Source organism: Scyliorhinus torazame, chromosome 7, assembly GCF_047496885.1.
Source record: "Scyliorhinus torazame isolate Kashiwa2021f chromosome 7, sScyTor2.1, whole genome shotgun sequence".
NCBI classification, from domain to species: domain Eukaryota; kingdom Metazoa; phylum Chordata; class Chondrichthyes; order Carcharhiniformes; family Scyliorhinidae; genus Scyliorhinus; species Scyliorhinus torazame.
Window position 1 is genome coordinate 323375302 of NC_092713.1, and position 17816 is coordinate 323393117.

Sequence of the window (17816 nt, forward strand, 5' to 3'; positions counted from 1 at the left end):
GCGATTATACCACTTCCTAAGGGTCCCTTTTGGCGTCACAAACGGCGTCTCGGTCTTCCAACGGGAAATGGACCGAATGGTTGATCAACATGGGTTACGGGCCACGTTCCCGTACCTCGACAATGTAACCATCTGCGGCCACGATCAGCAGGACCACGACGCCAACCTCCAAAAATTCCTCCAGACTGCCAAAGCCTTGAACCTCACGTACAACGAGGACAAGTGCGTTTTTAGCACCGATCGGCTAGCCATTCTGGGCTACATAGTGCGCAATGGGATAATAGGCCCCGACCCCGAACGTATGCGCGCACTCATGGAATTTCCCCTCCCGCACTGCCCAAAAGCCCTGAAACACTGCCTGGGGTTCTTTTCATACTACGCCCAGTGGGTCCCCCAGTACGCAGACAAGGCCCGCCCCCTAATACAGACCACGACTTTCCCGCTGTCGACAGAGGCTTGCCAGGCTTTCAGCCGCATCAAAGCGGACATCGCAAAGGCCACGATGCGCGCCATCGACGAGTCCCTTCCCTTCCAGGTCGAGAGCGACGCCTCTGACGTAGCTCTCGCGGCTACCCTTAACCAAGCGGGCAGACCCGTGGCCTTCTTCTCCCGAACCCTCCACGCCTCAGACATCCGCCACTCCTCAGTGGAAAAGGAAGCCCAAGCCATAGTGGAGGCTGTGCGACATTGGAGGCATTACCTGGCCGGCAGGAGATTCACTCTCCTCACTGACCAACGGTCGGTAGCCTTCATGTTCGATAATGCACAGCGGGGCAAGATCAAGAACGACAAGATCTTGCGGTGGAGGATCGAACTCTCCACCTTCAACTATGAGATCTTGTACCGGCCCGGAAAGCTGAACGAGCCGTCTGATGCCCTATCCCGCGGGACATGTGCCAACGCACAAATTGACCGCCTCCAAGCCCTCCACGAGGACCTCTGCCACCCGGGGGTCACTCGGTTTTACCACTTCATCAAGTCCCGCAATCTCCCATACTCCTTAGAGGAGGTCCGTACAGTCACAAGAGACTGCCACATCTGCGCAGAATGCAAACCGCATTTTTTCAGGCCAGATGGAGCGCACCTGATTAAGGCTTCCCGTCCCTTTGAACGCCTCAGTCTCGATTTCAAAGGGCCCCTCCCCTCCACCGACCGCAACGCGTATTTCCTTAATGTAGTGGACGAATACTCCCGCTTCCCTTTTGCCATTCCCTGCTCCGACATGACCGCGGCCACAGTCATTAAAGCCCTGAACAGCATATTCACACTGTTCGGTTACCCCGCATACGTCCACAGCGACAGGGGGTCCTCTTTCATGAGTGACGAGCTGCGCCAGTTCCTGCTCAGCAAGGGTATAGCTTCAAGCAGGACGACCAGCTACAACCCCCGGGGGAACGGGCAAGTAGAAAGGGAGAACGGCACGGTCTGGAAGGCCGTCCTACTGGCCCTACGGTCCAGGGATCTCCCAGTTTCACGGTGGCAGGAGGTCCTCCCGGACGCTCTCCATTCCATCCGGTCGTTATTATGTACGAGCACTAATCAAACGCCCCACGAGCGTCTCCTTGTCTTCCCTAGGAGGTCCTCCTCTGGAACGTCGCTGCCGACCTGGCTGGCGGCCCCAGGACCCATCCTGCTCCGAAAGCACGTGCGGGCACATAAGGCGGACCCGTTGGTCGAAAGGGTTCACCTCCTCCACGCAAACCCCCAGTACGCCTACGTGGAGTACCCCGACGTCCGACAGGACACGGTCTCCCTGCGGGATCTGGCGCCCGCCGGCACCATGCACACCCCCCCGGCACCATCAACCCAACCGCCCCCCTTCCTGCCACCGCCGCACCCCGCGACCGCCCCCTTCCCAGGAGGATCAGTCCCCCTCCCCTTTGCACCGACAGCTGAAACCGTGCGGCTCCCGGAGGCGACAACGCTGGTACAAGCACTACCACCACCGCCGGGGCCGAGGCGATCGACACGGACGACCAGACCGCCCGACCGACTCGTGGCGTCGATGTAAAACGAAGATGGACTGTCCAATGAACATTTTGTTTTTCCTATATCCTCTGTAAATAGTTGTAACAGGACGATACTGTCCAATACGGTACTACCATGTAACTGTTCTCTCCTCCCAGGACCAGTACTGTAAACCCTTACCACCATACGAAGCATCACCCCGCCGGGTTCATTTTTGACAAGGGGTGAATGTGGTAGTATGTATTGGGGGTCATGTGGGACTGGAAGCCCTAATGTCATTGGCTGACAGATCCCGGGTCCTGGTTGGCCGTTGACCTCATACTCCGCCCTGAAGGCGAAGTATAAGAAGCCGGTGCCTTCCCCCGCAGGCCAGTTTACTATCGGGCTGCTGGGGAACAGACACGCTTAATAAAGCCTCATCGACTTCACTCTATTTGTCTCATGGAGTCTTTGTGCGCCACACTGGTGTACTGATATACTGATATACAGATACACTGATATACTCATATACTGATATACCTGATGTACCTGATGTACTGATATACCTGATATACTGAAACACTGGCATACTGATATACCTGATATGCCTGATATACTAATCTACTGGCATACTGATGTGCCTGATGTTCTGATATACTGGCATACTGATATACCTGATTTCCTGGCATACTGATAAAGTGATATACCTGATGTACCGATATACCTGATATACTGAAACATTGGCATACTGATATACCTGATATACTAATATACGGGTATACTGATATACCTGATATACTGGTATACTGGTATACTTATATACTGGTATGCTGATATGCCTCATATACTGATATACCTGATATGCTAATATACTGGTATAATGATAGACCTGAATTACCTGACATACTGGTAGACTGATATACCTGATATACTGATATACCTGATTTTCTGATACACTGATATACCTGATTTTCTGATACACTGGCATACTGATATACCTGATATACTGATAAACTTGAAATACTGGTAAACTGATATCCTGGTACAGTATACCAGTATATCAGGTATATCAGTATACCAGTATATTAGTATATCAGGCATATCAGTATGCCAGTATATCAGTATATCAGGTTTATCAGTTTTTCAGTATGCCAGTATATCAGGTATATCAGGTTTATCAGTTTTTCAGTATACCAGTATATCAGGTATATCAGTATATCAGGGATATCAGGATATAAGTATATCAGGTTTATCAGTATATCAGTATGCCAGTATATCAGTATGCCAGTATATCAGGTATATCAGTATATCAGGGATATCAGGATATCAGTATATCAGTTTACCAGTATATTAATACACTGGTATACTGGTATACTGATATACCTGATATACTGATATACTTGATATACTTATATACTGGTGAACTAATAGACTGGTATACGGACATACCTGATATACTGGTATACTGATATACCTGATATACTGCTATACTAATATACTGATATACCTGATATAATAATAATAATCTTTATTAGTGCCACAAGCAGGCTTACATTAACACTGCAATTAAGTTATTGTGAAAATCCCCAAGTCGCCACATTCCGCCGCCTGTTCGGGTACACAGAGGGGGAATTGAGAATGTCCAATTCACCTAACGGCACGGCTTACTGGACTTGTGGGAGGAAACTGGAGCACCTGGAGAAAACCCATGGGGAGAATGTGCAGACTCCATATAGACAGTGACCCAAGCCAGGAATCGCCCTGGAGCTGTGAAGCAACGGTGCTAACCACTGTGCTACTGCGATGCCCATACCTGTATATACATGATATACTGGTATCCAGATATACTGATATACTGATATACTGGTATACCTGATATACTGGTATACTGGTGTACTGGCATACAAATACACTGATATACTGATGTACCTGATATACTGGCACACTGGTATATATGATATTCCTGATATACTGATGTACTGATATATTGATATACCTGATATACTGGCATACTGATATTCCTGATATACCACATATACTGATATACTGGTATACTGATATTCCTGATATACTGGCATACTGGTATACTGATATACTGATATACCGATATACCTGATGTAGTGATATACTGGTGTACTGGTACTGGTACACTGATATACCTGATATACTTGACATACTGGTATACTGTCATTCCTGATATACCTGATATACTGGTATACTGGTATACCTGATATACCTGATATACTGGTATACTGATATACCTGATGTACCTGATATTCTGATGTACTGATATATTGATATACCTGATAGACTGGCATACTGGTATACTGATATTCCTGATATACCACATATACTGATATACTGGTATACTAATATTCCTGATATACTGGCATACTGGTCTACTGACATTCTGATACACTGATATACTGATACACCTGATATACTGATATACTGATATGCTGGTAGACCTGATATACCTGATATACTTGGATACTGATATATCTGATATACTGGCATACTTGTATTCTGATGTTCCTGATATACCTGATATGCTGATTTACTGATATACTGATATACCTGATATACTGGCATACTGATACACTGACATACCTGATATACCTGATTTACTGGTATACCGATATACTGACATACTGGTATACTGATATACTGACACGCCTGATATACCTGATATACTTGTATACTGATATACCTGATATACTGGTATATCTGATATACTGGCATACTGGTATACTGATATACTGATGTACTTGATATACCTGATATACTGGTATACTGATATACCTGATATACCTGATATACTGGTCTGCTGATATATCTGATATACTGGCATACTGGTATACTGATATACTGATGTACTTGATATACTGGTATACTGATATACCCGATATACCTGATATACTGATATACTGGCATACTGGTGTACTGATATTCCTGATATACTGATATACCTGATATTCCTGAGATACTGATATACCTGATATACTGGTATACTGGCATACTGGTGTACTGATATTCCTGATATACTGATATACCTGATATTCCTGATATACTGATATACCTGATATTCCTGATATACTGATATACCTGATATTCCTGAGATACTGATATACCTGATATACTGGTATACCTGATATGCAAGTATGCCCTCCTCAATGTTATTCTGAAGTGTTTTTCTATCCTTTTCACTTTCATACTTTGTTTTCAATCCTTCTGTCATCTGCAAACATTTATGTTATCACTCTTGTCATTTATAGACATCAAATATATCACTGAGCCTGTCTTCTAATCTGGTAAATAACTGTCCTGCTGTAGACTCTCTTTTAGTTTATGAAAGATTTGTATCTATATCATCGGCTGGATGGTTTCCTTCTGTGCTGTCAGACTCTTGTGTATGAAATACTCCACTACTGTCTGGTGGTAGGTTGTGAACACTGCCACACAATCCAGACCGTGAATCCTGAGGTTGGCACTGGCAGTTTGAGACTTTTCTGTTCAGTTGTTTTACAGAATGAATTGCTATAAAAATGTTCAGCTCCGGGAAATCGCCCAATGAGAAATATTTTGATATTACATGCAGTAAATTCGATTATGATGCCAAACCCGAACAAATTGTTTTTCCAAGAATGGTGACCGTATAAACTCTAATAACCTGTTCACTGCTTTTACTATTTGGTTTGGTCATTTGTAACTGTTATGTTGCAGGTTTTTTTGCTGTTCTGGACAGTGGGAGATGTGGGATTGGACAGCCAGTATCCTCAGAGCTCAGGTAATCCAATCATTTGCAAAGATATGTGATTCTTTTATGTAACAAGAAATGCCAAAGTATCATAAATCACATATTCAATTAAATCTTGGCATGTTTCTGTTGTGGACTTGATGCTTCGAGTTAAAGCTTTTCTAAACAGGAAATTAGCTCCCCTGATAGGTCTTCAATTGGAAGGCGAGTCCAACATTTCTGTGCTTGCTGGGACCTTTTTTCAATTCTCTCCTGGAATGTGAATATCACTGGCTAGGCCAGTATTTATTGACCAACCCTAATTATCCTTAAGATAGCTGCCTTCTTGAACTGCTACAACCCATGTAGTGTAGGCACATTCACAGGGCTGTTAGGGAGGGAGTTCCAGGATTTTGACCCAGCAACAGTGAAGAAACGGTGATATTTTTCCAAGACTGGATGGTGAGTGGCTTGGAGGGGAACACGCAGGTGCTGGTGTTCCCAAATGTCTGCTGCCCTTGTCGTTCGAGGTGGTGCAGTCCATGGGGCTGGAAGGTATTGTTGAAGGAGCTTTGGTGAGCTGCTGCAGTGCATCTTGTAGATGGTACACACGGCTGCCACTGTTCGTCGGTGGTGGAGGGCTTGAATATCTAAGGTGTTGTGGCGATCAAACAGTTGCTTTGTTCTGGATGGCGTCTGGAACCGCACTGATCTGGGCATGTGGAGAGTATTAAATTGCACTCCTGACTTGTACTTTGTAGATGTTGGACAGGCTTTGGGAAGTCAGAAATTTAGTTAGTTACCCCACAATTCCCAGTTTCTGACTTGAACTTATAGCCACAATATCTATTTGGCTGGTCCAGTTCAGTTTCTGGTCAATGGTAATCCCCACCCCACTACCACCCCCACCCCTCTCCCCCTCCCCCCACCCCCACCTACTAGCCACCCCCCACCCCAGGACATAAATGGTGGCGAATTCAGTGATGGCAATACTGTGACAAGTCAAGGAAAGATGGTTAGATTCCTTCTTGTTGGTGACATTATTGCCTGGCTCCTGTGTGGCGTGAATGTAACTTGCCATTTGTCAGCCAAGCCTGGATATTGTCCAGGACTTGCTGAATTTGGACATGGACTGCGTCAGTATCTGAGACGTTGCGTATGGTCCTGAACATTGTGCAGTCATCAGTGAACATTCCCTTCTGACCTTGGATGTAAGGACATGGAGCCAACAATTTCATTCCCACATCTGTTCAGAGCACAGTGGATTTGATCTAACAAAACTGGAGCACATTGGAAGGGAAGTTCTAAAGGTGAGGAGAGGAGATGAGGAGGATAGTCCAGTCAAAACAGGTGGTGGGAAAACCAGCTCCTTTAAACATGAACTGAGTTTTAATCGCTGCTTATGGTTACAGTTTATAAAGTAAGGCAGAAGTCATTAGGATCAAGAAATAAATAAAGCATGAATAAAAACAAAATATTGCTGGAAATCTGAAATCTGAAATAATTCTGGATTAACTCAACAGGTTTTGCAGCATCTGTGCTTGAGGGAAAGAGATAACATTACAAGCCCATTGACTCTTGTACAGAACAAAGCATGCACTGTTCAAAGCAACTTTGGATAGTATTGGATGATATTGGATTGTATTGGACAGTATTGGATGGTATTGGATAGTATTGGATGGTATTGGATGGCATTAGATAGTATTAGAACATAGAACATAGAACGATACAGCGCAGTACAGGCCCTTCGGCCCACTATGTTGCACTGACATGGGAAGTCAAAAAGCAAAACCCATCTAACCTACACTATGCCATTATCATCCATATGCTTATCCAATAAACTTTTAAATGCCCTCAATATTGGCGAGTTCACTACTGTTGCAGGTAGGGCCTCATCACTCTTTGCGTAAAGAACCTACCTCTGACCTCTGTCCTATATCTATTACCCCTCAGTTTAAGGCTATGTCATTTCCATCCGCGGGAGAAGGCTCTCACTGTCCACCCTATCTAACCCCCTGATCATTTTGTATGCCTCTATTAAGTCTCCTCTTAACCTTCTTCTCTCCAACGAAAACAACCTCTAGTCCATCAGCCTTTCCTCATAAGATTTTCCCTCCATACCAGGCAACATCCTGGTAAATCTCCTCTGCACCCGCTCCAAAGCTTCCACGTCCTTCCTATAATGCGGTGACCAGAACTGTACGCAATACTCCAAATGCGGCCGTACCAGAGTTCTGTACAGCTGCAACAGGACCTTATGACTCCGGAACTCAATCCCTCTACCAATAAAGGCCAACACTCCACAGGCCTTCTTCACAACCCTATCAACCTGGGTGGCAACTTTCAGGGATCTATGTACATGGACACCTAGATCCCTCTGCTCATCCACACTTCCAAGAACTTTACCATTAGCCAAATATTCCGCATTCCTGTTATTCCTTCCAAAGTGAATCACCTCACACTTCTCTACATTAAACTCCATTTGCCACCTCTCAGCCCATCTCTGCAGCTTATCTATGTCCTTCTGTATTTCCGCCCCACCAGTTGGCGGAAACGGCGTTTGTTGCCCCGCCAGCTGGCGAGGAAATTACATCTCCGGGCGGCGCATGCGCGGGAGCGTCAGCGGCCGCTGACAGTTTCCCGCGCATGCGCAGTGGGGAGAGTCTCTTCCTCCTCCGCCATGGTGGAGACCGTGGCGGAGGCGGAAGGGTAACAGTGCCCCCACGGCATAGGCCCGCCCACGGATCGGTGGGCCCCGATCGCGGGCCAGGCCACCGTGGGGGCACCCCCCGGGGTCAGATCGCCCCGCGCCCTCCCCAGGACCCCGGAGCCCGCCCACGCCGCCTTGTCCCGCCTGTAAATACCTACTTTAATTTACGCCGGCGGGACAGGCAATTTTTCGGCGGGACTTCAGCCCATCCGGGCCGGAGAATCGAGCGGGGGGTCCACCAACCGGCGCGGCCCGATTCCCGCCCCCGACAAATATCCGGTACCGGAGGCTTCGGCAACCGGCGGGGGCGGGATTCACGGCGGCCAACGGCCATTCTCCGACCCGCTGGGGGGTCGGAGAATGACGTCCCAGGTCTCTTATAATCCCCTCCAAGACTTTACCCACTACAGACGTGAGGCTCACCGGTCTATAGTTGCCGGGGTTGTCTCTACTCCCCTTTTTGAACAAAGGGACCACATTTGCTATCCTCCAGTCCTCTGGCACTATTCCTGTAGCCAATGATGACATAAAAATCAAAGCCAAAGGTCCAGCAATCTCTTCCCTGGCCTCCCAGAGAATCCTAGGATAAATCCCATCAGGCCCCGGGGACTTATCTATTTTCAGCCTGTCCAGAATTGCCAACACCTCTTCCCTACGTACCTCAATGCCATCTATTCTAATAGCCTGGGTCTCAGCATTCTCCTCCACAACATTATCTTTTTCCTGAGTGAATACTGACAAAAAATATTAATTTAGCATCTCGCCTATCTCTTCAGACTCCACACACAACTTCCCATCCCTGTCCTTGACTGGCCCTACTCTTACCCAAGTCATTCTTTTATTCCTGACATACCTAGAGAAAGCTTTTGGGTTTTCCTTGATCCTACCTGCCAAATACTTCTCATGTCCCCTCCTTGCTCGTCTTAGCTCTCTCTTTAGATCCTTCCTCGCTACCTTGTAACTATCAAGCGACCCAACTGAAACTTCACTCCTCATCTTCACATAGGCCTCCTTCTTCCTCTTAACAAGAGATTCCACTTCTTTGGTAAACCACGGTTCCCTCGCTCGACGCCTTCCTCCCTGCCTGACCGGTACGTACTTATCAAGAACACGCAGTAGCTGTTCCTTAAACAAGCTCCACATATCCAGTGTGCCCAACACTTGCAGCCTACTTCTCCAACCTATCCCCCCCAAGTCATGTCTAATGGCATCATAATTGCCCTTCCCCCAGCTATAACTCTTGCCCTGCGGGGTATACCTATCCCTTTCCATCACTAACGTAAACGTCACCGAATTGTGGTCACTGTCCCCAAAGTGCTCACCTACCTCCAAATCTAACACCTGGCCTGGTTCATTACCCAAAACCAAATCCAATGTGGCCTCTCCTCTTGTTGGCCTGTCAACATATTGTGTCAGGAAACCCTCCTGCACACATTGTACAAAAAACGACCCATCTAATGTACTCGAACTATATCTTTTCCAGTCAATATTTGGAAAGTTAAAGTCTCCCATAATAACTACCCTGTTACTTTCGCTCTTATCCAGAATCATCTTCCCCATCCTTTCCTCTACATCCCTAGAACTATTTGGAGGCCTATAGAAAACTCCCAACAGGGTGAACTCTCCTTTCCTGTTTCTAACCTCAGCCCATACTACCTCGGAAGAAGAGTCCCCATCTAGCATCCTCTCCGCCACCGTAATACTGTTTTTGACTAGCAGCGCCACACCTCCCCCTCTTTTGCCTCCTTCTCTGAGCTTACTAAAACACCTAAACCCCGGAACCTGCAACATCCATTCCTGTCCCTGCTCTATCCATGTCTCCGAAATGGCCACAACATCGAAGTCCCAGGTACCAACCCATGCTGCCAGTTCCCCTACCTTATTTCGTATACTCCTGGTATTGAAGTAGACACACTTCAAACCACCTACCTGAACACTGGCCCCCTCCTGCGAAGTCAATTCTGTGCTCCTGACCTCTATACTTTCAATCTCTCGTACCCTAAAACTACAATCCAGGTTCCCATGGCCCTGCTGTATTAGTTTAAACCCCCCCAAAGAGCACTAACAAATCTCCCCCCAGGATATTTGTGCCCCTCAGGTTCAGATGTAGACCATCCTGTCTGTAGAGGTCCCACCTTCCCCAGAAAGAGCCCCAGTTATCCAGAAATCTGAATCCCTCCCGCCTGCACCATCCCTCTAGCCACGTGTTTAATTGCTCTCTCTCCCTATTCCTCATCTCATTATCACGTGGCACGGGCAACAACCCAGAGATAACAACTCTGTTTGTTCTCGTTCTGAACTTCCATCCTAGCTCCCTGAAAGCCTGCCTGACATCCTTGTCCCCTTTCCTACCTATGTCGTTTGTGCCAATGTGGACCACGACTTGGGGCTGCTCCCCCTCCCCCTAAAGGACCCGGAAAACACGATCCGAGACATCACGTACCCTTGCACCTGGGAGGCAACATACCAAACGTGAGTCTCTCTCGCTCCCACAAAATCTCCTATCTGTGCCCCTGACTATCGAGTCCCCAATTACTAATGCTCTGCTCCTCTCCCCCCTTCCCTTCTGAGCAACAGGGACAGACTCCGTGCCAGAGGCCCGTACCCCATGGCTTACCCCTGGTAAGTTGTCCCCCCCCAAGTATCCAAAGCGGTATACTTGTTACTCAGGGGAACGACCGCAGGGGATCCCTGCACTGACTGCTTCTTCCCAGTCCCTCTTACAGTTACCCATCTATCTCCAATCTTTGGTGTAACTAATTCCCTGAAGCTGCTATCTATGACCCCCTCTGCCTCCCGAATGATCCGAAGTTCATCCAACTCCAGCTCCAGTTCCCTAACTCAGTCTTGGAGGAGCTGGAGATGGCTGCACTTCCTGCAGGTAAAATCAGCAGGGACACTAACGGCATCCCTCACCTCAAACATCCTGCAGGAGGAACATTGCACTCCCTTCCCTGCCATCCCTCTAACCTCCAACCAAGATCTAGTTAATAAATTAATTAATTAATTAAAAAATATAATAATAATATGGCACTTACCTCACACATTGAATGGCATTGGATGGTATTGGATGGCATTGGATGGTATTGGATAGTATTGAATGGTATTGGATGGTATTGGATATTGTTGGATGGTATTGGATGGCATTGGATAGTATTGCATAGCATTGGATGATATTGGATAGTATTGGATCATATTGGATAGTGTTGGATGATATTGGATGGTACTGGATTGTATTCGATGGTATTGGATAGTATTGGATGGTATTGGGTGGCATTGGATGGTATTGGGTGGCATTGGATGATATTGGATGGTATTGGGTGGTATTGGATGGTATTGGATGGTATTGGATGGTATTGGTGGCATTGGATGGATTTGAATGATATTGGATAGTATTGGATGGTATTGGATGGTATTGGATGGTATTGGATGGTATTGGATATTATTCGATGGTATTGGATAGTATTGGATGGTATTGGGTGGCATTGGATGGTATTAGATCGTATTGGATGGTATTGGTTGGTTTTGGATGGTGTTGGATAGCATTGGACCACATTGGATGATATTGGATAGAATTCGATGGTATTGGATGCCATTGGATGGTATTAGATGGTATTGGATAGTATTGGATGGTATTGGATGGTACTTGAGAGTTTTGGATGATATTGGATAGTATTGGATAGTATTGGATGGTATTGGATGATATTGGATAGTATTGGATTGTATTAGGCGGTATTGGATGGTATTGGATAGTATTGGATGGTATTGGATGGTAATGAATGGCATTGGATGGTTTTGGATGGTATTGGATGGCATTGGATGGTATTGGATAGTATTGGATGATATTGGATAGTATTGGATGGTTCTGGATGGTATTGGATGTATTGGATAGTATTGGATGTATTGGATAGTATTGGATAGTCTTGGATAGTATTAGAACAAACAAAGAACAAAGAAATGTACGGCACAGGAACAGGCCCTTCGGCCCTCCAAGCCCGTGCCGACCATGCTGCCCGACTAAACTACAATCTTCTACACTTCCTGGGTCCGTATCCCTCTATTCCCATCCTATTCATGTATTTGTCAAGATGCCCCTTAAATGTCACTATCGTCCCTGCTTCCACCACCTCCTCCGGTAGCGAGTTCTAGGCACCCACTACCCTCTGCGTAAAAAACTTGCCTCGTACATCTACTCTAAACCTTGCCCCTCTCACCTTAAACCTATGCCCCCTAGTAATTGACCCCTCTACCCCGGGGAAAAGCCTCTGACTATCCACTCTGTCTATGCCCCTCATAATTTTGTAGACCTCGATCAGGTCGCCCCTCAACCTCCTTCGTTCCAGTGAGAACAAACCGAGTTTATTCAACCGCTCCTCATAGCTAATGCCCTCCATACCAGGCGACATTCTGGTAAATCTCTTCTGCACCCTCTCTAAAGCCTCCACATCCTTCTGGTAGTGTGGCGATCAAAATTGAACACTATACTCCAAGTGTGGCCTAACTAAGGTTCTATACAGCTGCAACATGACTTGCCAATTCTTATACTCAATGCCCCGGCCAATGAAGGCAAGCATTTTCTATGTTTTCTATGTTTTTATTTCATTCCAACTTCTTAACACCAGCTGAGGAGGTTGCAATTTGAAAAAGTGTCACCCAATGCTGGGGAAAACTTACATCCAAACCATCCAAAATCTGGACACTGCCCTTACAGAGTAGGTTGTGAGGTAGAGCTCAGGAGATATGCGTATGTATCACTGCCAGGTATATGTGGAGCATGACGCAGTGAAAACAATGCTATTCTGAGCGCATATGAATCGGCACGCAGGCAGACTTTTTGGAATATAAGAAAATAGCCTGGACAGACCCGTATTGAATTTGAAAGGGTAAAGAAAAGTAATTTTGGCTGTTAGATATGGACATTAAAGATCGAGATGTCAAATGAAATTCTTAGGGAAATAGCTCTCTTGAAAGAATTTAAAGATTCAGTTCCTTCGGAAATTACAACCCACATTGAAGGTCAGAGGGTTAAAATGGCAGATACCCAATCTGCAATCAAACCGCCCGCTCACATTGGCGAAATCGGGATCCTGCCGTAGCATGGTGAGGGATCAATAATCACTACTCAAGCCCAAATTCCATACAATTAACGGGAGTGACCATCGATCTAACGGACTCCCCAGCAAGTCGTCACATGGGCACCGATTAATACACCTTTTTAAAAATGTGAATCCGGCAGAAGGGTTGCTATGGGGACCCGAGTAGGTGAGTAACCATCTTCGCTCATCGCACACAGCCCGGGGGCACTGGAGTTGCTACCCCGTGCTTGGAGGGGGTGGGGAGGCCCTGGGGCCCCAGCCTCGTTAGACGCATGTGTGGTTACTTGGGGTGGGGCTTGTGGGTGGGGTGAGGGGGCTTGAGGGGATTGGCCATATGGGGGGGATGGGAATATGGGGGAGGGGTATGGGGGCGAGGGTATGTGGGGTGGGGGCCATGTGTCCGGTGCAAACTCACTCGAACACCCCGGTGTAGATCGTTGATCTTCTTACTGGATGCCATTTCTCCTGGTCATGCTCCCTGAGCTGACGGCCGCTGCCACTTCCTCCCAGGCGGTGGTGACTGCCGTGTGTCTGATCTCCTGGCCCCTCGGAAGAAGAGGGATCCCATCTGGTTCCACCGCGTCCAGCAGTCATCCCAGGTCTCTGTCACCAAAGTGTGGGGCTGGTCTCCATGGCAGCACGGTCGCGAGCTGAGTGGGGTTGTCTGTGCAGGAGCGATTTAACTCCTGCTGTCACTTGTTAGCGGGGGGCTGGCGAGCGCAGTCCCGGGCAACTCAGCCGTTAAACAATAATTTGTGGCAGAAATCCCGTGGGGGGTCACAATATAAGAACTCGCTACCGGAGGAGGTGGTGGAAGCAGGGACGATAGTGACATTTAAGGGGCATCTTGACAAATACATGAATAGGATGGGAATAGAGGGATACGGACCCAGGAAGAAGATTGTAGTTTAGTCGGAGCTGAGAGAGCCGGGCCCGCTGGCTGGCCTGCGGCCTGGGCATCTTGCTGTCGCTCTACGCCTTCCACGTCGAGGTGTCGAAGGAGCGAGACGCGGACTACCGGGCGATGTGCGACCTCAGCGAGTCTGTGAGCTGCTCCAAAGTCTTCACCTCCCAGTGGGGCCGGGGTTTCGGATTGTTCGGAGACATCCTGGGACATGACAGCATCTTAAACCAGCCCAACAGTGTGTACAGAATCCTCTTCTACCTCCTCCAAGTGCTCCTGAGTTTGACAGAGAGTGCCATGGCAGCCATCGCCCGCGCCGCCTCCTCTGTCGTGTCCTTGGCAGGATCGCTGTACCTGGCCTACCTGCTCCTGTTTATCCTGCACAACTTCTGCCTGGTGTGTGTCAGCACCTATGCACTCAATGTGGTGCTGTTTATCCTCAACCACAGGCGACTGGTGCATCTGAACAGTGGCTGGCAACAGGAGCGGGTCAAGCTGGAGTGACCGGGGCAGGTGTCCTGGCTCGAGTTACCCGGGGGAGTGATTCGAGGTGGGAGACAGGTTAATCTGGGAGTGATTGCGGAAGAGATTATCACAAGCTCTCGATCGGTTGGGCAGGGGCATGATTGAGGAAGCTATACTGCGGCTGTGATTGTGTGGCAGCGACTGGCATGGGTCCTGGGGCTGGGGTAAGGTGCGTAATTGTCACGGGATCTTGGGGGTGGGGGTGGAGTTCTGGGAGGGAGCGAGTCGGATGCAACCAACTCAAGACAAAGTAACCGGAATGACCAGGGGAAGCAGCCACGTCACAGCGGTGCGTGGGCAAAGGAGTGAGCTGGTGCGACAGAGGGCAATATGAGGGTAAAAGACAACGCCGAGACCTGCCCCCCTCACCCATCTCGAGTGTTTTTTGTAAAATGTTTTCTGTGCCAAAGAATCAGAAACTAAATCATTGTCCGGTAATAATAATATGATAGATATACACTGAGTGTATTAAAATATATATATATATTTTTTTAAAAATTTTAAAATGGGTGCCAGGGCCAGGGATGTCTCGGATCGTGTCTTCAGGATCCTTAAGGGGGAGGGGGAGCAGCCAGAAGTCGTGGTGCACATTAGTACCAACGACATAGGTAGGAAAAGGGGTGTGGAGGTAATAAACAAGTTTAGGGAGTTAGGCTGGAGGTTAAAAGCCAGGACAGACAGAGTTGTCATCTCTGGTTTGTTGCCGGTGCCACGTGATAGCGAGGCTAGGAATAGGGAGAGAGTGCAGTTGAACATGTGGCTGCAGGAATGGTGTAGGAGGGAGGGCTTCAGGTATTTGGATAATTGGAGCGCATTCTGGGGAAGGTGGGACCTGTACAAGCAGGACGGGTTGCATCTGAACCAGAGGGGCACCAATATCCTGGGAGGGAGGTTTTCTAGTACTCTTCGGGAGGGTTTAAACTAATTTGGCAGGGGAATGGGAACCGGATTTGTAGTCCAGCAACTAAGGTAGCCGATATTCAGGACGCCAAAGCGTGTAATGAGGCAGTGGGGAAGGGAACACTGACAAAGGAGAGTACTTGCAGGCACGGAGATGGGTTGAAGTGTGTATACTTCAACGCAAGAAGCATCAGGAATAAGGTGGGTGAACTTAAGGCATGGATCGGTACTTGGGACTACGATGTGGTGGCCATCACGGAAACTTGGATAGAAGAGGGGCAGAAATGGTTGTTGGAGGTCCCTGGTTATAGATGTTTCAATAAGATTAGGGAGGGTGGTAAAAGAGGTGGGGGGGTGGCATTATTAATTAGAGATAGTATAACAGCTGCAGAAAGGCAGTTCGAGGAGTATCACCCTATTGAGGTAGTATGGGTTGAAGTCAGAAATAGGAAAGGAGCAGTCACCTTGTGAGGAGTTTTCTATAGGCCCCCCAATAGTAGCAGGGGTGTGGAGGAACAGATTGGGAAACAGATTTTGGAAAGGTGCAGAAGTCATAGGGTAGTAGTCATGGGCGACTTTAACTTCCCAAATATTGAGTGGAAACTCTTTAGATCAAATATTTTGGATGGGGTGGTGTTTGTGCAGTGTGTCCAGGAAGCTTTTCTAACACAGTATGTAGATTGTCCGACCAGAGGAGGGGCAATATTGGATTTAGTACTGGGTAATGAACCAGGGCAAGTGATAGATTTGTTAGTGGGGGAGCATTTTGGAGATAGTGACCACAATTCTGTGACTTTTACTTTAGTAATGGAGAGGGATAGGTACGTGCAACAGGGCAAGGTTTACAATTGGGGGAAGGGTAAATACGATGTTGTCAGACAAGAATTGAAGTGCATAAGTTGGGAACATAGGCTGGCAGGGAAGGACACAAGTGAAATGTGGAACTTGTTCAAGGAACAGGTGCTACGTGTCCTTGATATGTATGTCCCTGTCAGGCAGGGAAGAGATGGTCGAGTGAGGGAACCATGGTTGACAAGAGAGGTTGAATGTCTTGTTAAGAGGAAAAGGTGACTTATGTAAGGCTGAGGAAACAAGGTTCAGACAGGGCATTGGAGGGATACAAGATAGCTAGGAGGGAACTGAAGAAAGGGATTAGGAGAGCTAAGAGAGGGCATGAACAATCTTTGGCGGGTAGGATCAAGGAAAACCCCAAGGCCTTTTACACATATGTGAGAAATATGAGAATGACTAGAGCGAGGGTAGGTCCGATCAAGGACAGTAGCGGGAGATTGTGTATTGAGTCTGGAGAGATAGGAGAGGTCTTGAACGAGTACTTTTCTTCTGTATTTACAAATGAGAGGGGCGATATTGTTGGAGAGGACAGTGTGAAACAGATTGGTAAGCTCGAGGAAATACTTGTTAGGAAGGAAGATGTGTTGGGCATTTTGAAAAACTTGAGGATAGACAAGTCCCCCGGGCCTGACGGGATATATCCAAGGATTCTATGGGAAGCAAGAGATGAAATTGCAGAGCCGTTGGCAATGATCTTTTCGTCCTCACTGTCAACAGGGGTGGTACCAGGGGATTGGAGAGTGGCGAATGTCGGGCCCCTGTTCAAAAAAGGAACTAGGGATAACCCTGGGAATTACAGGCCAGTTAGTCTTACTTCAGTGGTAGGCAAAGTAATGGAAAGGGTACTGAAGGATAGGATTTCTGAGCATCTGGAAAGACACTGCTTGATTAGGGATAGTCAGCACGGATTTGTGAGGGGTAGGTCTTGCCTTACAAGTCTTATTGAATTCTTTGAGGAGGTGACCAAGCATGTGGATGAAGGTAAAGCAGTGGATGTAGTGTACATGGATTTTAGTAAGGCATTTGATAAAGTTCCCCATGGTAGGCTTATGCAGAAAGTAAGGAGGCATGGGATAGTGGGAAATTTGGCCAGTTGGATAACGAACTGGCTAACCGATAGAAGTCAGAGAGTGGTGGTGGATGGCA

The 17816-nt window shown here is 47.4% G+C and overlaps 1 protein-coding gene across 5 annotated transcripts in view; it reads left to right on the forward strand.

Annotated features, from left to right (window-relative positions):
• arap3 (ArfGAP with RhoGAP domain, ankyrin repeat and PH domain 3) overlaps positions 1-17816 on the forward strand; it is an 806627-nt gene that overhangs the window by 725119 nt on the left and 63692 nt on the right. For all 5 annotated transcript variants that reach the window (XM_072512821.1, XM_072512820.1, XM_072512825.1 and 2 more), the window contains one exon: positions 5671-5734. In XM_072512821.1, coding sequence (XP_072368922.1) covers positions 5671-5734 — 64 coding nt within the window. The remainder of the gene's footprint in view (positions 1-5670; positions 5735-17816) is intronic.